Source organism: Homarus americanus, unplaced genomic scaffold (genome assembly GCF_018991925.1).
Source record: "Homarus americanus isolate GMGI-L3 unplaced genomic scaffold, GMGI_Hamer_2.0 scaffold5773, whole genome shotgun sequence".
NCBI classification, from domain to species: Eukaryota; Metazoa; Arthropoda; class Malacostraca; order Decapoda; family Nephropidae; genus Homarus; species Homarus americanus.
The window spans coordinates 447,700-468,844 of NW_024717927.1; the positions used below are offsets into that span (position 1 = coordinate 447,700).

The 21,145-nt window shown below is 37.4% G+C and overlaps 1 protein-coding gene across 6 annotated transcripts in view; it reads right to left on the reverse strand.

The window, feature by feature from the left end:
- The window catches only part of LOC121859072 (nuclear pore membrane glycoprotein 210-like), a 44,811-nt gene that overhangs the window by 21,689 nt on the left and 1,977 nt on the right, over positions 1–21,145 (reverse strand). For all 6 annotated transcript variants that reach the window (XM_042355744.1, XM_042355743.1, XM_042355742.1 and 3 more), the window contains exons 3-25: positions 19,818–19,949; positions 19,028–19,124; positions 18,446–18,596; positions 17,322–17,486; positions 16,528–16,602; positions 16,041–16,235; positions 15,196–15,309; positions 14,629–14,793; positions 13,013–13,165; positions 11,465–11,651; positions 11,143–11,281; positions 9,672–9,796; positions 8,796–8,956; positions 7,551–7,667; positions 5,756–5,948; positions 4,897–5,096; positions 4,435–4,536; positions 3,920–4,006; positions 3,367–3,530; positions 2,704–2,905; positions 2,107–2,286; positions 1,491–1,703; positions 1,200–1,364 (exon numbers count right to left, since the gene is read on the reverse strand). In XM_042355744.1, coding sequence (XP_042211678.1) covers positions 1,200–1,364; positions 1,491–1,703; positions 2,107–2,286; positions 2,704–2,905; positions 3,367–3,530; positions 3,920–4,006; positions 4,435–4,536; positions 4,897–5,096; positions 5,756–5,948; positions 7,551–7,667; positions 8,796–8,956; positions 9,672–9,796; positions 11,143–11,281; positions 11,465–11,651; positions 13,013–13,165; positions 14,629–14,793; positions 15,196–15,309; positions 16,041–16,235; positions 16,528–16,602; positions 17,322–17,486; positions 18,446–18,596; positions 19,028–19,124; positions 19,818–19,949 — 3,482 coding nt within the window. The remainder of the gene's footprint in view (positions 1–1,199; positions 1,365–1,490; positions 1,704–2,106; positions 2,287–2,703; positions 2,906–3,366; positions 3,531–3,919; positions 4,007–4,434; positions 4,537–4,896; positions 5,097–5,755; positions 5,949–7,550; positions 7,668–8,795; positions 8,957–9,671; positions 9,797–11,142; positions 11,282–11,464; positions 11,652–13,012; positions 13,166–14,628; positions 14,794–15,195; positions 15,310–16,040; positions 16,236–16,527; positions 16,603–17,321; positions 17,487–18,445; positions 18,597–19,027; positions 19,125–19,817; positions 19,950–21,145) is intronic.

Here is a 21,145-nt window from a genome sequence, read left to right on the forward strand (position 1 = left end):
CTTCCATTGGACCTTGAACTAACACTGAAACAGTTTGGAAGACACAACGTCCTGAGGCCAAAATTGATTGGAAGCACCATGGCAAGAAGTTCTAATAGATTAATTATGAGCACTGTGGCCATCAGTAGTCCAGCGATTTGAGGGGATTTGAGGATGACACAGAGCTGGGACTAGAGACGAGTCCATTGTCAACATGGTCTTGGAAGGAGGAGAAGGATGTGAAGAGCTTGTGATGTCTCAAGAGAGGAACTTTATCTAATGACTTAAAGGAACTGGATGAGATGTTACGTGGTAGAGGCTGATAGTGGTGAGGAGGAATTGAAAGTGATGACCATATGTCAGCTAAAACAGTTGAAAGATGATTTACCACTGGGAGAGTTCAGGAACTGGCTTGTGCCACCCAGAAGTGGAAACCTGAACCACCTGTTGAGGACTCAGTGTCTCTTAAATGGTGTTGATTTAGTGAGGAGACACACGCCCCACAGACACAATCAGCCACTTTTTCAGCAGCGTGAGGAACAAGATACAGCCCTCAGCCTCCATCATCACAGGAAGGAAGAGGACAACCATGGTGGAGAATCCCAGTCCAGAGGTTCGACATTTTCATGAAGGACTCACCTTCCAAGAAGAAAATGCTTTCTCTCCCACCCACTTCCTTTCTCCCAGCCCCACTTCTAATGCACATCACCATCATCCAGGAGCCTCTACATGTTACGCCAACTCAGCAATCTTCCGTCCATTGGTTAGTTAGGAAATTTCATGCATGGAACCAATTACCCAAAAACCCATTGAAACAATGGTTTCGGTTAACGAACGTTTCGGTTAACGAACGACCTTTTGGAACGGATTGAGTTCGTTAACCGAGGGGCCACTGTATATAATAAAGGAAATACTTTATAACCATATAATTAGACATAAAGGGAGGGTAGGATGTCCAGGAGAAGCTTAAACACAGCAGAATACAGGAAATAAAAGTTGGGTCCCCACAAAGACAAACTCTGGAAGGGTTGGTAAAGAAATCCCACAACCAGATTGAATGGTGGGCTGAGGTCATTATACGGTTTTAACACCAACACTGAAAGCAACTAGATATGTCTATGAAAAGTTCAGTAGAGGCCAAGTTTGTCATACAGAAAAATGAAAGGATAGGAAGCATCTATTAAAAATTTTTGCTGGGTGGATGAAAATTAGGAACTTACTTTGATTTCTAACTTGTCTGTGAGGATAACATTATCTATAATCTGAAAGTGAGGATGGTTGGCTGGCACCCTGGGCTTAACCTTGAGAGTCACTGACACACGTCCTGGTCGCTCTGCCCTCACTCTAACAATACCATTGTTTTCTTTGGTCTCCAACAATCCATTCTGTAAAATCATTAATATGTAAGTCCTTTCATAATCAATATGAATCATCTACATACTGTACATAAGAAATAGAAAGACAGAAAAATAAACAGATTAACATAGAGTAAGTTCTTTCACGACACTTACCTTACGGTATATCCCGATGAATGAAGCAATTTGTTTGTTGTTAATGGACCACTCAAACAGCAATGGTGGAACAGCTGTGGCATAAGCTAGAGGATTCTGATAGTCTTCACTTCCAAGGGCATACAAGGGCATTGTTGTGCCAGTTTCCAGATGAGTCAATGGGGCATGAATACGAATTTTCTCAAGAGGAATCACATTGATAATCACGACATCCTGTGCGAAAAGGTAAAATTCCTGAATGCTTCTGAAAATTCTAAACATAGACATAGAGACTATGAATTGTATGTACATGAAGACAGTTATATTTATGAAGCTCCAAGAGGTTATGGCTAACTAAATATTTTCAGAAGATACATAATGAACAGCTGGCAGTCAATGTTATTAATGTTAGCAGTGCTGAACATGAGTAATTATCAGCACCATTGTTGTGAGTACTGTACAGTAATGGTGGTTTGAGTTGAAATGAAAACATGAAACTGAAAGTTGTAATAATTTTATAAATTAATAAAAGGATTTTGTTTCAGAAAGAATATCTAAACTAAACAATAATGCTTCTAAACAACAGATGGAAAGCCTTTAATAGTAGTTCACCAAGAGGGTTATGCTCATTACTTACCCGAGAATAAGAAATTTTTCGACCAGTTTCTATACTGACACTAACAGCCTGAGCCATCAGCACTGTTGTGCCCAGAGAGAGAGCAGTGACTATCCCTGCATGTGATGTGCTGGCAATAGTTTCATTCACCATGGAATACTCCACAACAGCATCTGGGTAAGGACCACCTTTTGTTTCCACCTGCATATATAATAAAACCAGTTCATTAATTCATTGTATAATACTGTACTAGGTCTTGCATACATAAATTAAGTTCCTACTCATAATCTGTTATCTAAATACTAATAATGAAGAACAATCCCAAATTAATTAATTTTCTAAAATGCAAGTGACCAATTCTTGTTCACAGTTTTGGTTTATTTAATTTTGATAATGTAACTTTACTTCTATGAACATTTCATTAATATATCCATATAAAATATACCCTTATTAATTTAGTGTACTGTACTGTACAGGTATAATCATTGTTTAAAAGTCACTGGAATAATCAGTTATCTGTGCTCCTTAACTTTCTAATATAATACAGTACAGTGTTCTTTATGACTACTGTATAAGTAATGTATTTTTAAAGAAATAATTAGTTTAAAATATCTTCACCTGGTACACAGCACCAATAATGAGAGTGATGTTCCTGGGATGTAACACCAGAGGTGGAAACACTTGAATAGGTTTGGCAGGACTGTAGATAAGGGCTTCCCCTATACCACCATTACCAGCACTGACACGTAGCGTAGTGTCTCCTACGTGACGCCCAGTGACCTCATACACAGCATTACCTTCACTGTTTACTCCCTGATATCTATAATGTTGAAAAGTTACATAAGTATCACATTATTAGATGCACAAAATCACCCTAAATGCAGGTACAGTAATTACTCAATCAGGAGTAATAACATCAGCACAGTACATAGTGATAAGAGGTGTAATTCAAGAAGTTACTTTATAATACACAAAAACATGAATTTCCATCACTGCTGAGACTTGAGGTCCCTAAAGCCCCTAAACCTCAACCTGTTCTGCTGTAGTGTTCCTCTACTACTACAAGGCTCTGTGTGATGTACCGTACCTTCACTTCATAGTACATACTCATTTACAAGTGTAGTTATTATTGTTATATTTATTAATGAACACAAGTTTAACTGTAACACATGTTCTACACCATACAGAATTAGTACTATTTTTTATTTACCAATAAACTTAAGTCAAGACAATGAAATGCACCAACTTTATCTCAGTGACACTCGAGGAATGAGCACTTACCTTGCCGTGATGATATTTGCTTGTGGATGAGGTGTCAGGTGCATGAGGTTGTGGGCAGGCAGTGGATGGCCCAAAGAGTCCTTTGCCAAAACTTCAGCCTCCAATACACCACCCAGTTCTACACGATCAACAATTACCAAATCCAGTGAGGCAATGCTTGCAATCTTGTGGTAAAAAAAAAATATACATATATATATCACAGAGCAGCGGAGTGAAAGAAAGTAATACTGTAGATACATTGAAAAATATATAGAGTATAGAGAGAAAGCAGCAACAAAAGGCACAGGTGGCAATGTACAGCCAATCCAGAAAGTATCGAGACCTCAGGGTTTACGGTACTGTAAGTGTATCTAAAATGTGAGTGAAAGAATTGTTGGGCAGACAGCAAATATAGTTTGCTCATGAAATATGGACATATTGAGAGAACAGTGAAATGAGTGTACAGTATTAGTCTAAGGCAGATGGTAGGTGAAACAGGGAAGACCAAGAAGCAGATAGTTTTAGTTCTGCTACAGGAGAGGAAGGACAAACTCAGGAGAAGACAAATATTTACCCTGATGTGAGATGTGGCAGGATTTTCTGCTTCTAAACAAACGTCTACAAGAGTGACTGTCAATTCTCCATCTGATATTGGCTGAACCTGAAAGAGAAATAAGTAAGTGTATAACATCTTTATTAAAATTTAACAAAAATATGATTAATATTCTGACACTGTTGTTCTAAATTTCACACTTCTTGAACCTGAAGTTTTTAAACTTTCAACTTATTATTCAGTTTATGAATAGGTATTTACAGTATAGTATGTATTGTGATTCCTATAATACATGAGCATACAAATGACAAGCTGTTTCCCATCAGAACATACAGTGTATCACAAACAACGTACAGGAAATAATCTACCAATCTATATATCAACCAAAAAATTATTGTATATGTGAATGTTAAAAATAGTACAAGTTCATATAACATCAATTTGTCCCCACAACCGGGCAGCAATTAAAGGTCAATTTAGGAAACAAATTGTCATTTCCTTAATTATCAAGAAAAAGGTAATATATGGGTACTTACAGTGACTATCCTTTCTTTATCCATGTAGGCCAAGGAAGCAACATCATTTTCTGCTGTCTGAAGCTCAAAGAACCCCGAACCTCCAGCTACTGTTAACTCCAACTGGAAAAAAAAATCAGTAATAGTAATATTTACCCAAAATTAAAAAATTGCCTGATGGCACAAATGTCTCTGCTGAACAGGTAAGTTGTCAAATATGTATGACTCTGACATAAGAGGCAAGACTGATGTTGCTACTTGTGTGTTTCACAACACTCAGACCAGCTTAATTATAGACAGTATATGGAAGGATATTCATCACAGAGAAACCTGACTGCAGGTCACAAGGACCCGTAACCTAACCAATAAGACCAGGGCTTATTAGGACTGGGCCCCTATCCTAATACAGTAGTTAAATTAACACATGGTAGAACAGGGACTCATAACCTGTCAGAGAGAAACCTTACCCTTGCTTCTGCCTACCTTGTTATCCTCATGCTGGTAGAGGACAGCAGATGATGGCTCCAACACAGCATCCTGAACCAGCTTGAGTGGTAGAGAAGCAGAGAGAGAAGGCAAAGGATGCTGTCTTGCTGCTTCAGATACAAACTTGTTAAAACCAGTGAGCATCACACTAACTAACACTTCTCCAACTTCCCCAGTTGGCTTTAGCATCTGCTTGGCTGCAATAAAAATGTAATTCTCAAGTTTTTGTTAAATACACATATGGTCAATGAAAGACATGTGTCCTTTTTTGGAGATAAGAGAGGAGGCAGAAGTATTCCCCTATATTACTGTACTTAGGTTACTTGGAGACAGCTTTAACATTTCTTGAGTGCCTCACCATACAGCACCCTGGCTGAACATGATAGTAAAATAAAGGGAATATAAATAACTGGATATGAATTACTAATTTTTATGTATCTGTTATAATGATTTATATTTACTCATAACTACAGTCAGTAAAATGAAGGAAAATATGAAGATACAAAAAGTGAGAAACAAACAAGTTGAAATACACCATGTAAATGAATTACAGTATTAGAGTAAAACTGAGCAAAATGGCAAGTCAGAAAGTAATATTAAAAATCTAATACAGAAAAACCTAAGAAATCATCGAAGAATTGTAGTAACAGAAGTATGCATTAAGATGATAAGGTATTTCATATATTGTGTATCTTTACAATTTTTTTTTTCTTTTTATGGGGAATAGCCCACCCGGGCACAGGTCATCGACCTACAACAGGGCCTAGGGGGCAAAAAAAATAAAAGTAAAGAGAAATTAAAATTAGAAAAGAAATAGGTTATACAGTATTAACCTACACCACAAAGATGCCCTTACTTTTGATGGGAAGACTGAAGCCCTGTACAGTGGAGACTTGTGTGAGGCTGGAAGGTTCAGCAGGTATACTTGCCAATGTTTCATCTGACAAATTCCACTTTAAAACCAGTGATGATATGTTGTCAAACTTAAGATTCTCCGAGTCAGTTACAATCACTTCCATTGAAAGGGGCTTATAGCAGTGAGCAACAGACTGGAAAAAATATATACATTACACAGAGTAAGAGAGAATGATACACTACGGTAAAACCCTCGAGTACCGGACCGCCTGAGTAGCGACACACGCAATAGTGCCTGCCTTGTGGGTCATTATTGTAGAGCGATGCGGCGTGGACCACGTGGTCTCGCTCACATCACAACAACATCGCCACACTGTACTCAGTCTATGTGTGGCTAGTACTCAGTGCAGAAGTGCCTGTTTTCTCGTGACATATAAATAACACACTGTGAGAACAATACCCAAGTAAGTACAATACATTTGGGTAAGGCCTAACCATGAAGGATGGTGTCAGTCATGGTGGACAATAATGCACAAATTTGGAACTCACTGAAAGCAAATCATAAGTGTGATCCACTTCATCTCCACTAAGTGAAAGTGGGTCCCATACACACCTGCATAATCTTCACTACCTAACACACGTCGCTGCTGCTGTGACCTTGAGATGGCTACGCATGTTGCCGCTGATTAATGTATTGAATCTTTATAAGTTGTGGGAAAATCATTTCAGTACTCTGATGTGACTTAAATAAAGGAAATACTGTATAATATGAAACTATAAAAAGACAATGTGGAGCATGAGTGGACAGTATTTGGTGTGGGAGGTGAACGTATGTATGGGTGAGTAGTGTTCTCCCAGTCTAATGTCAGGGCATACGTGACTTCTTTGCATCTCTGAAACCTTCTAGATTCTAGAACCTTACCTACATCTATAAATACTTTAAATAAACAACTGAATTTCCTGAAAATATCATAAGTATGATTATTTTACTTGAACTTATTCAGTATGAGCATAAATAAGCCAGTCTGTGTTAGTGTAATATGCTGGCTGTTGTGTCTCCCTGCTGATATGGAGGTCTGAGTAACAACGTCACTGTGGCTTAGTTAGTCCGGTACTCAGGGCCCCTTTTATCAACATACATTAATACAAGCTTTTATCTCACTCTAAATGCTCTGAACAAACTGTGTATTGTATTCAACTATTTCCCATTTATCTCATACATTTTCAGTGCTTCACAAAATGCTTTTTTTGTCAATTCTACAATAGATTAACCCTTAAATGGCAATCAACATCAATTAATGTTAGCTGTAGGGACAGTGGCCATCATCAATGGATGTATCTTGTTCCTTGTGTTCCAGTTTTTGCACATAATGTGGGTGGATGGTATAGGGAATCCTTATCCACTGTTTAAGAATTAATAAATACCACAAATAGATTCTTTCTCACCCCCCACCCCCCAAAAAAATCTCACTCAAGTTCATCAATAAATCCACAAAATTATGACGTAATCCCCAGTAATTTCCAACACCGTATTTAGGTCTTCCTCCGTACAATCCTCCAAATGCCCGTAGCAGTTTGACAAATCACCATTAACTTTTAAAACAACATAATTCTTCCAGTCTTTTCTTAGGCTATTTATAAAAGTCATTTTAGTGTACATAATATCCTGCACATTACAAGGTTCATATTTCCTTCCAAAAATAAATTTTTAACTTTATAATACACTCAAATAAATATTCATCTTTCCATTTATAAATTTTGCTAAAGGTTGTCTACATTATAATTGGCTAACTTACCACTCCAATCTCTGCCACAGCTGGACAAGGCGACACAGCAGCTACAGGTCTCTTGATAATGGCTGCCAAACTAATAGCATCTGGCAAGGCACAAACAACACTAAGAGTTGAACTAACCTGAGGGAGAGATCATAATGCAAATGAATGAAATGTCTATGTTTAAATTCACCTACAATGTTCTACCTTAAAAACTAAAAAAAAAATAAATACAACTTTATCATCACTATAAAATGAGATCAAGATTTTCCACATTACTGCACTAAATATTGAATTCCTTTAGCTGCATTCTTCTTGATTAAAATGTGAGACTAAGTTCAAACTGACAAATATTTGACATGGTATGAAGAGATATAATATGAGGTGTTCAGTGGAAGAAGGGCAAATCCACCTTGGTGCATAATCAACCAGCAGTGTGAGATATCGTGACGTCACCCGTGCAGCCAACGAACGGCTGGGTGTGTGTGTGTGTGTGTTTAGGATACACCGTCACCTACCTCAGTTGTCATGTCTTTTCTAACTTTCAGGTGAGACACGAGAGATTTCTCAGCAAATTATTCAATATTATCATTTACTAGGTGGTTACTCTTGAGTGTGAGAAAAGGTCGTGCTCATGTGAGGAAGTGTGTTTAAACATACCCTGAAAGTAAACTAAATCTACCATTTTTTATGCCAGTTACATCAGAACTGTATGGTGGGTTGTGGAGATGCACAAAATATAAGCATCATTAACTTTAACTGTGATTATCTCAAAATGGAAATTTAGCATAATAGTCCTTCTTCCACTGAGCGCCTCATATATGAGGCACATTACAGGCCACAGAAATTCAATAGCAATAATTTTAATCTAATATCCAAATCATCAATGAGATTAATACCATAGATGAGTTAGAACTTACTAACATGTCTTCCACTGTAAGATCTAAGAAAACAATAAGGAGACAGTGTTTGTATTGTTCAGTGTTTCTTTTTATAACAATCTGATACATCAGATCTTTCATCATGATGAAAGATCTGATGTATGACAGACATAAATAAAATCATATAAAAGAACAAACAGCATGTAGACAACTCTATATTGTGGAACACCAGAACCAAAACTGAAACACGTTCAGTTCCTTATGGTCACGGAGATGGACAGAAGGTTCAGAAAAAAAGAGACAAAGACGACAACAACACACGACTCATGTGTAGCGAACAAACATGTATTGGAAGCATTAATGGTCCAATCAGTCAATAAAGACTTACACTTCGGGGATGAGGTAGTGTTGGTACAGGACTGTTGCCAACAGTTAGTGTGAGTGTAAACTCCCCAAGATCGTGGCACACTACTTCAATAGCGTGCACATCAGACTGTTTAACTTCATCCAGAAGCTGCACTCCTACTTTTTCAGGATCATCAACCTGAGCTGAAAGACAAAGCAAAATGAAGTAAACTTTTTGTATCAAATACCAAGAAAAAGTGGAACTTTTTAAACAAAGGTTAAATCGTCTGCAAATAATCTACCTATTTATACCTTAAGGACCGGTCCCATAATAAAACAGGTAGCTTGAAGCACAGTTCCACACAGGAACAGTCCTATTGTTCCCAACTACAATAGCACTTACTAATAGGCAACAATAATCCATATTACAGTTGTTGTTTTTCAGTTTTAATACAAGGCAGTACAGTACAGTACAGTACAGTTCAGTTCAGTACAGTACAGTACATGAGAATCCTTAACACACACTGAGACAAAGTTTTTTGTCTTCAAACTCACTTCTCTGTTCTCCTTCAAGTGTTTTCATCTTAACTTTGTTCTATAAGGTGTGGCATACAAGGCTAGCTAGAGGGTGAGTCATGATACAGATTATTGTAGAGGATGATACAGAGGACAGAGTTATGATACAAGTACTGTAGTTGACTCAGTAAATGATCATGAATAGGAAACTGGCAAGTTTATTATTGTAGTATTTATGGGTGAGTTGTATAACATAAGATGCTCAATTACCCCAAGAGATGATGTGAAAACACCAGATGATGATAACATGCATTAAATGGGAAACATATAAATAACAAAGTAACCAAGTAGCGACAGTTATAAACACACAGCAGTGCCAGGAAGGAGCAGGTGCAGCACCAACCTTTAGCAGTGTGAGTAGAGCGTTTGTTGATCCATGGAAGAGGACCACCCTCAAACAGAACTACCCTTGATGATCCCAAAGCCAAAACTGTCTTCCCAGATGAGGGGTTGGTAGGACGAAGAGGCCTGAAAAGATAACACTGTTAACTCCAAACCTGATTATTAAAATCTTATATTCAAACAACAAAAACAAATTTATTTAATCATCTAAATAACAAATAATGTATACTAAAATCCCTTATTAATAGACTGCCTAGGGTAAATGATTTGTCATTATCATTGAGTCCCTTAATGAGAGGTATACAGTCTGCCAGGTCCTTGTATTAACTCCTGAATACAGTACCACAAAATACAGATACCCTTTGTTTAGCACTAAATTACTTAACATTAATTTGGTTGAGCTATTAAAAAAAAATGACACCCTTCCTCGCTAAACGTTAGGTCAAAGTTTGGTTTCGCAATAGTTTGACTCAGTGAGAAGGGGAAAAAACTGGGGATGAGGTGGACTGGTGCCATTGTTACATGTAATGAAACTATAAAAGTTGTGGAAAATAATTATATTACAGTAACCTAAAGTAGCTTAGAAAGAAGAAACTATAATATAAAACTATAAAGTAAGAAAATGGAAGAACACGGGAGTATATGTGTGTGTGAAGTTAACGTATTTGTGGAGACAGTGGGTCTGTAACTGTGTCGCCAGCCTAGCCTTGCTCCCTCCCCCAATGTGATGTGCTGGCATACACACACACATCACAGTACAGCAGCAGCCACACATCTTTGAGTCAGCTGGGTGACTGCCCGGCTGAACTGTGCCATGTCCAAAGGAAGGTTTCAGTGTGGAAGGAGCTATTTTTGATACATAAAATATGAACTATTGTATTTTATGATATATTATGTATAAATCTTATTGCTTATCTCAGCATTTTTCTTTTAATTTTTGATGTATGCAATTTGAAATGTATTCAAACTCGGCTCACTTTTTCATCTCTAAATCATTTAACTCTGAACCACATCGTACATACATAGAAGTTTGGTGTTAATAAATCAATCACCTAAGTTCAAAACTTTATAACAAACTCTTTAATTAACCAATGTTAAACAAGGGATTCTTGTATTTATTTACATTAAACCTGTACACCATAAAACACAATGATTTTTTTTAAACATAACAAAAGCTGTGTACTGTACTATTTTTATTAAATATTAACAATTGTACAGAAACTCCTGCATTACAATAAGGGAATTTTCTTTTGGTAATCTCCGGGTTTATTAACAAATAAAAATAATTCTGAACACTTGGCAGTATTCACAAAAAACTGGCGGCCCATAAAAAATTTCTGATCCCGTGATGCAGGAAAAATTTCCTGCAACTAAATAATGAAGCATCATCACCTTTTAACTTCCAGAATTATATACTCATACTTAGAAAGATCTCAGGCTGAAAATTAACAAATATTATGTTATCATATTACCTGAATGCAGCGACCATGGTAGATGCTGCCAGTTCCCCTTTAGAGCTTTTGTAAGAGACCTTAACTTCCGAGAAGCCCGGAGTCTTCCCCACAACTTCTAGAGTGGCACAGGAACCCTTGACAATGGGGGTCTTTACATCTGAAAATTAAGGACAGTGGAGTTCCCTCTCTTCAAACATTTCTGACTCCCCCTATTACTTTGTTCCTTCCATTATGCTCACATCCACCATCCACATACACACCCACATACTGTACAAAAGTCTATATGTATCCATGAATGTAAAATAGCCAATGACAAAATCAAAATATTTATGAAACATACCTGGCAAAGCAATGAAGGTGAGTTCCAAAGGCTCTACTTTTAGAGGCAACTGGTGACACACTGTGAAGGGCACCTTGGTGTCTCCCCACTGGGTGTAGGAGGCCACGTGTAGGGGTAGTTTCTCCTCAACCTCAACTTCAACAACACTCTCCAACAGAGCCAAGCCAATAGCCTCTACAATGTGAATCTGGACAAAATTGACAGTTATAAGAGTAAACACACTTCCAAAGTCCTCCTTCCTGGCACTCCATATTCACCCAATAATTCCTTTTACATCTCAGTCACCCAGTTTAACTTTCAAATCTCCTATAACAATCATTTCATCTCTTAGACTGAAACTTTTCATACAGTTACATACTGCTGCACTTCACAGCTAAGGGTTATATTTTTATAGAGACCTGTCATCATAGTTTTAATTTGTTTCTTACAATATTAACTTAGTAATTGAAATATTTATGATGTTCAACAGGGGGTGTCATCCATATTCATCTTGGGGCTATTAAAGTCCAATTGTTTCTTCATTAGGTGGTCTCAGGGCAACTGTATATAGTCAATCTAATTATTAGTACTGTATTATGGTCATGTTGAGGATGTTCTGATACAACAATTTAACATGGTAACAAGGTGATGGGATTCAGTTTTCTTCAGATTGGATCACAACTTGCAACAACTAAATACTTTTCTGTGTATTATTATACTAGTCGTCTTGACTTTTAGTATAACATAACAGGAAAATTTTTAGTGATCACCTAAAATTCATGTGTTACAGTAAGGAAGTAGTTGACCTTTAGTTTCAATAATTAATTTGGGGAAAGTTTACATTACACTTTACCACATATGGGTTGTAATCTCAATTCAGTGTTGCTTTATGACAACTAACCCACCTTATAGATATTATCCAGGAGGTCAGTAGTGTACCTTAATTATTTAAATATTCACTTGTACAGTATCAGTATGTTAAATTGTTCTACAGTACAGTACAGTATTGTTACTCTTGGGGTCCACTGAATAATGTGTATCACAGAACAAGTGTTTGAGTATCGTTGCTGTGGAAAATAAATTCCCACAAGGAGGAGGGTTTCCTGACAACCCTTTGAACCGAGAAACAGAATAGGTACAGTATATGGGGAAGATCTTGGCACAATAGTACAGGTAGTTCAGAGTTTATTAATACTGTTGATAAGGGAAGGGGGTCAAATTTCCAACACAATTCTTTTATTCTGATAAACATCATTTTGTGGCTGAGACTTTTATTTCCATCACATAATTCCACATTTCAAACACCCATAATTTTACATCCCTCAGTGTACCCTGCAGACTTCTCCTTTACCCTTAAATTCTTTTTGAAGGCTGAAAGCCAGATCATCCACATTCTTTCATTCATCATTACTTCAATGACTCTTTCTTCATGTTTTCATTATATCCATGCATATTATATAGAAGACACATATTCTATCTTGTTTCTTTTTTATAGCAAAAATACATATACACATTTATAAAAAATATGCACAAAGGTGTACACAGACACACACATCAAAGTCTACATACCTCAGCAGCATCTTTGTTGTGTGGGTTGAGCACCATGGCTGCAGTAACAGATACTGACCCATATGCCTTGGTTCTGCACACACCCATCTGTGATACTCCAACAACTTCTGTGTTGCTGCTGCTCCACAACACACTGCCAGAGCCACCCACAACCTATAACATAACAAACATTTTCTACAAGTTGCAAATAATATTGTTTTTGAACAGGAACATCACAGCAGCACACATATGGTAATAGGGAGACTGCATGACAGGCACCCACCACCACAGCAAGAGTAAAAGCATACATATTAGCAGACAATGATAGGAGAAGAATGAGTTTGGAAAGCTAAAGAACTTAAAACAAGAGCACATAAAGAGTAAAAATTCACACCCAGGTTTAATGCCTCTAAGGACCACCTCTGATGGTGTACCATTCAACAAGACTCAAGGCACTCAAGAATATCCAGAGGTCATCACAACTACAAGTTAAGTGGAAGACCATCACAAAGGCTTAGCTTTAAAAAATAATACCGTCAAAAAAAATTAAATAAACAATACAAAAAGGGTTTGAGGGCATTATGTCTCTCATGTGTAATGATTGTTTATCAGACCACAGCTTACAGCCCAGAGAACAACACCACATATAACAGTAAGTAGATGCCCACTTGGCGACCCACCCCACAGTGACAGTAAAACCTGACCCAGGAGAGGTCACAGACAAGGTACTTAAGTTAACCCTGCGATATGACCGTGTTACAACCACACCTGGGCAAACAGCTGGCCAGACCTGACCCAGGAGAGGTCAGTCACATTGACCCAGAGTCCTCACCGCCACGCAATTAGCCTAACCCGGTGACATGACCGAGTTAAAGAAACCACACCCAGCCGAGACACACCCGGGTGGTAATAATTAGGAAGCATTACCGACTGGTGACATGACCACACACCTAGGCAAACACAGCTGTCTAGACACACCCAGTTTAGTGCTAATTAGGAGAGGTCATCTGCCGGCTCTCCTCCAATATAAAGGCCCTGCAGCCCCTTCCACGGCAGATCACTTTCACATCACTCTCGACAGAAGACGGAGTCACGCTCGTCTCTATTCGAGGTCGGGAGGGAGACTTCCCTCCCCAACACCGCGTCCCCAGCTAGCAGAGTCTCCCACAGGAGACATAGTCCAGCACTCCCTTCAACAGCACCTGCTGGGCCTCCCTCAGGTCACACGTGAGTCATTGTCAGAGCTATCCATAGGGTGAGTTACTTACGGTGGGAAGTGTATTAATTTTATGTTTGTGTCCGAGAGTCAGTGTCTAGTAACATAAATATAATGTTCTAGTAACTTCGATATAATTTGCTATACATGTGTCTGTGTCATTGAGATAATAAATAAATAGTTGCACTGAAAGCGGTGTTTAGAGAAAGATTTCCCCTAAGAACGTATTTACAGCAAAATAACTAACCGGCCACGCTAGCAAACTTCCTCACTTTAGCCTTCCACTAAATATTCTATCTAATACTTTCTACTTAAATCCCCCTCATTACACCTCTTCCACTCAGTGCAGATGAGAATGAAAACTGACTTACAGAATACAAAGATGGATATCAAATAATAATAATGATCCTAGAATTCTTACTGTTAGGTTGAGACTGTAGACAGGTTTTGTGACTGGATCCCACGGCAGGACGGTGCGTTGTGGTATCACAGCAATGGGGTCAAATATCGATATTTCTTGGCTGGCCTTCAAAGGTGGAGTAATTTCTAAAATGGTGTCTCCCACTTCTATTGCTGTTAAAGTTGCCTGTGTATTAAATAACATAAGCAGTACTATTAATACACATAGACAAAATAAAATATCTAAATACTGTACAGTAGTTCTTGTTTTTTTAAGTCAATCTGTATTCAATCATAAAACAAACTTAAAATGAACAGCATCATTACTAATCTTAACTAGCCTAACCTAAACCAAGCTTACTTAACCTTATTTATAGTTTGGTTATATAATGATGGTAAATGATGTCTTAAATGAAATAGAGCAAATTAATAAGAAAAGATCTGACCAATCATTGTGGCCAGTCCCTAAGGTTAGATATACAAGCTTCAACTCACACCTGGAAACACTCACCTCACCAAGACCCTAAACTCTATTAAAGAAAATCATTACTGAGGCTAAAAAAAGGTACCGATAAACCACACAACACACCTGAACTTTAGTTTTTCCCGTCTTGATAGTTACACCATACACATAAGAGCCATTCCTGGAGACATATTCTGAAGCAAAGTGTTCAGATGGTACTGTTGTCTCCATTACTATATTCTGAAACACAAGGACAGAATAATGAAATTAATTCAGTATTCAGCAATTACCTTAACCATCACTTAAGATTATAAATGTGTTAACAGTACAGAAGTAAGATGTGTGTGAAATTACCCATATGCCATTAACTAAGCAACGGTTTACCTAGGTAGCTATATGGACGTTAGGTTAACAAGTCTTCACCACAAACTGAGATGGAAACAGTTAATAGAGAATCATAATTAACAATAAATAAATGCAACATTCAAATATTCATTACCATATCAATATGTGTGAAAATTAAGTACTATCTATACAGTATATCTTCAACCTATGAGCTGGAACCTAAAATTATTTAAACTAATCTACAGAACTTAAATTTGGGCAGTTACAAACACCAAGCTTAAAAATTACTAGACCAAAAATGTCAACAAGAAATAAACATAAATTTGATATGGAATTAATAAGCTTCAAGACACTTAACTTAGACCTGACCTACTCAATGCATATTTATGTTCAAAGGGCATCAAATTGACATCGTAAATGGCCAAAAAAAAAGTACAGTACTGTACTGGGTATGACAGGTAGAGTTATAATATAATATACTCACCTTTGTATCACAGTTAAAAAGGCACAGACTGTACTGTTAGAATTCTACCATGACAAAAAAGAATGTTCAACTTGAAATAAATATCCAGAGGTAATGTGGTAGTAAGATCATTCTAATCCAAATAATTACTACAGGTACTTACATCTGCCAAGAAGATTTTATTATCCTGTTTGTCATAGACGTTGACGATGAAGGCGTAGCGCCTGCCAAGAATAAGAGCTGGGTTGTTGTGGGGCTCAATGGAGATGATGAGATATGATGGATCTACAACATGTATGTTGGCAGTTGGTTGTTTCACCAGCTCTGAGGAGATCACATTGTTGTCTTTCAGAATCACCTGTCAGGATAAGATGTATTTCAGAACAATGATTCATCCCTATAAACAACTAATATCATACAAAAATATCCTATGCCATCCTTCCATAGCCTGTTCAGTCTGCAATAAACTTCTTACAAAATTTCACACTTTAATCCCAAAGCCTGAATAAAAACTTCAACATAATGGTTCTTGGGTCAAGGTTATATTCCAGTTGACAAAACTTCACACTTCAATCCCTAAGCCTGAATAAAAACTTCAACATATTGGTTCTTGGGTCAAAGTAATATTCCAGTTGTTGCCCTGAGGTTACCTGTGTTGTGCCTAGGGTTTTGGCCGTGATACTGACTCCGTCGTCGTTGAGCTCTGCAATTTCTGTATCTGCAACCTGTGTAGTACGAAGGATGAAATTAATTAAATTGTGAACTGAAGAAATTTAGGGCTATTAAATACTCTATTACCACAATAATAAAACTCTCCATTACCAAATTATTAAAGCAAACCTAGATACTGCAACTACAATGTTAACTGTGTGAGAGTTGTTGCACATTAGCCAGAGTAAGGTCCTTACCCTCCACAACAAAAGTCTAACTTCCAAGTGTGATTCTATTTACAATACTTCAATAACACATTATTCTCACAATTCACTTCTCAGTATTCTTACAGGCCAGTTCCAGATAAACTGTGCCACCAAAACCCTGATGGCAGAATAAAAAGTGCCACCTCACAGACAATGACACCATGTACAGAACTTGTGCATTAAATTTGAAGAATATTAATCAAGATACTGTACTGTAATGGGTTCTCCATGTTTTTCACACCTGGCTCCCTACTGGTTAAAGCATGAAATAAATTCAGAGGACTCATGGAGGTCAAACTTGGATTATAACTGCCTGTTATGTGAAAGTTTCATGAATGTAGGTTAAAGGGAAGTTAGAGATATAAACCAAATAGACAATTATTATATAAGAAAATAAAAACAATAAACACAACAAAAACAAAAGGCCTTTTGTTAGAGCAATAGAGTAACAACAATGTAATAACAACAATAATCATTAACAAACATCTACAAATTAGTTTTATAAACCTGAGCAAGGAGTTACACACCTGCAAGTAGAATTGTGATGCTGGTATATCAATGGTGGAGAGGTGTCCTTGTTTGAGCTGGAACACTGTGTACTTAACTGCAGTGTGAGGCAGGACATACACATCAGCTGGATCAAGCAGCAAGTTGGCTACAACCATTAGGTTCACTGATGATGGAGCAAGATGCTGTAAAGAATTTGGCATACAGTTAAACAACCTTTACATTCAAGGCAAGTATATTTTCAACTAATGTATATCCTCCATTTTTTGTAAGACTGGTAGGAAATTATATTGCTAAGACATGAGTCACTTCAGTCACACGTTCTAGTACTGTACAGATGATGTGCTAACAAAGTAAATTTTTTAGAAACTTGCATAATTTCATTAATCCTACCAGTGATTTACTAACCTTCTGCCTACACTTTGAAACAGTGCAGTTAAGGACAGAACCACCACACTGATAGCAGTTTAGAGAACTTTTTATCTTTACTATGTGTTGCCACAAAATGTATATAAGAACGCAACAAATATTAACTTGGTGACCTCTTTCACTGCACAGCTTTGTGTGCACCAACTGAAAAGTCACCCAGAAGGTAAAAAAGTATATGTGCATGATCAGAAAGTATGGCAGAGAGAAGTTTGTTGGGGAAGGACATGCTGCAGATGGGTGACGCTGGGTTGTGTGAAGCAATACAGTACAGTGAATGGACATGAAGGGCCTTGTGGAGAGGAAGAAACTGTAAATGAAGGAAGATTGTTGTTTTCCAGCCACCTGGCACCACTACTGGAGCACAGAAAGGTTTGGAAGGGTGAAAAGTAAGTAAAGAATAAGATGCAAGACTTAACCTTAAGCAAAAGACTCCTTCATTAAAAGAAAGGATAAACAAGGAAATGACAAAATTTGGAGAAATTGTATTACTTATGAAGGAATTATTCTAAGAATAAGAAAATGAAGTACAGTACAGTACAGTACATGTGAAAAATCAACAATGACAAAGTGGGAGTGTGGAGTAATGTTAGCAACAGCATCAGGGAAAACTGAGCAAGACCTGTCAACAGTATTTGGATGTTCAGCAAGATATATTCTACTGTGCAGCAGAAAACCCTCCTTTTTTATGACATAAAAAATAATTTAATATAGTAACCTTATATGCCGGGTGAGCAACCCTGACAGAAAGTCTAGCTGAGCCAGTTTGTCTTCCTTCAATGAGGGCCATGTAACCCATGCGACCACTTTCCTCAAGGGGGGCAATAGAGGGTGGCATCTCATATGGTGACTCATCAAAGGTCATGAACCTGCAGGTTAAATGTAAAGTGTAAATATCAAACAAAATTATCATTTAATATCATGTGGTAATTCCTCAGGAGTCAGAGACCAGGTGGCTTAACATGTAATCATAACAAACTACACAGTACATGATACATGAACTCACATTACATGGGCAAGAAGAAAAGTCCAGTGATCCGCAAAATAACTTGATGAAACAGAAGCTGCCGTCTCTAGCAAGTTATTTGAATTCTGAGTCAAGAGATTCTGCCCATTCAGAATCAGCAAAAAAAGCTGTGAACAAATTTTATTCTAATCCAATCAATGATTCAAATGACCAGGCTCTGTCTGGATATATTCATGAAAGTAGTCTATCAAATCCTGGAAGCCATAAAACAAAAGTTTGAAAGGCAATATATAGTAGTGTACTACAGTTCTTTGGTTATGAGAAACAACTCACTTGAGAACAGTCTGGGCAGCCACTACAGAGCCTCGGTCAGTCAAGGTCTGAAGATCCCATATCATTTCTATGCCTTCCAATGTAGTAAATTCATTACCTGGAAACAATGAATAATTCTAAATACAGTACAGTACAGGTATTATAAATAATGTGAAGTACACATACAGGTATGGGACTATTTATACAGCATGCTTGGAACCTTGGGAAAACCTTGTACAATGGCAGCAGAATATGAACTAAGAGCACAAGTCTACAGCCAAAGCTACTCGTGCAGATAGCCCACCACTGTGCCCGGAACGTGGGGAAATGTACGGATGGACCGGTGATTTATGCAATCTCTCAGAAATCCCGGAAAATTTGTTTCCACGACCAGAACGGAGAGATCTTCTTGGAATTTTTCTGGAAAATGCACATGATTCCATCCTCGGAAACTTGTTACCATGCTCAAAATGGAGAATTTTCCCAGAAGGCTCAAAATTCATTCTAACTACTGGAGAGTTCCGAGGATCAGAGATCCCGGCTAACAGGGAAATTACTGTACCAATATATCAGCCATTCTTAATTCGTACGATCCTTCACTGTGAAATCTGATTTTTTAATTTATTATTGTTTAACCACGTATGACCATCTCTCACATTAGGTATAACACGTCGTTACGTACGGAATGTATAATAAACTATAAACAACAGGCGTGGTCTATGAGTACTGTACATGAAAGAGGTGTAAGATGATCACAAACAACTATGAGATCATTTGTACAGTACAGTACCTAGTCCAGCTCTTGACTTACCTTGGTCATCATAAGCTCGTACTTCAAACTCTTCTGGCGCTTCTTCCACGTATAATTCTCTCGTTGTTGTCACGATCTCTAGACGGTGAATGGTATCAACAAGAACATCACAACGCAAAATTCCACCACTTCCTGCGAGTCAAAACCAAGATTTATTTGGCTAGTTTAAGATATAAATATTCACAGTTAATCATACTTCAAATGGTCTTAAAGTGTCAACCAAGTAGAACATAAATAATCCTGATGAAACCTTTCTACTCAACCTCCTCTACACAGAATTATCTCACTCTCCTTCCAAATGTTCCTTTAGCTCATCATTATTCTTCCATGTAGCTACACAATCCTGCCTGCATCACTCATAAACACCTTAAGTAACCTTTATGCTCTTCCATTTACACCATTCAACACACTTTTCCGTATCACAAGTACAGTACCGTCAATTGTATCACAACCAGTCGAATGATCTTTTACAGCTTTCAGTATACAGTACAGTACAGTATGTCCAAAAGAGAAGTGGGACATGTCGGAGTATCAGAAGACAATTCAAGAAATACTGTAGTGATAAAGCATTCAACATTTATGACTAGCACCACATTCCTAGACTGTCTGATCCACAGAATAGGTAACACCTTTAAGTTCAGTATTTATAGAAAACCTACTAATGTGTGTTCATATATTCATTATTATTCTGCCCACCATAATAGAGTCAAACAGTCAGTATTTTCAACAATGTTTTTACGTGCTTTGAGAATTTGCAGCCCGGAATTCATTGATGAGGAATATAAATATATCTGTAATATTGGCTTGAACCTTAAATACCCTAGATCTTTCATAGACAAATGCCTGAACATTAATAAGAAATCTTTTTATAGAACCGATCCCAAGCCCACCCATGACCATAAGAATCTCTTAGTATTACCATTTCACAAAAATTTCTCTCAAATTCCTTTACAACTAAAAACCTGGAACGTCAATGTGGCATTTAAAAACTCATGCACTGTTAAACAAATGTTAATCAAGAACTCCCTCAACAATACAGGTGGCTGCATTTATAAGGTTTCTTGCAAGGAATGTAATATGTTTTACTTAGGCCAGACTGGTAAAGATCTTGTAACTAGACTTAAACAACATAAATATAGTGTTAGGACAGGCCAGGAATCCAATGCATTGACTGGGATAATGCCTCCTCAATATTACCTTGTAATTCAATTGACAGTAGGAACATTATAGAATCCAGTCTCATTAAACATACCGAATCCATCAACATGAATTTGAGTAATGTTATGTACAAACTGGATAATTTCGTAATTAAGAAGATTTGTAACCAG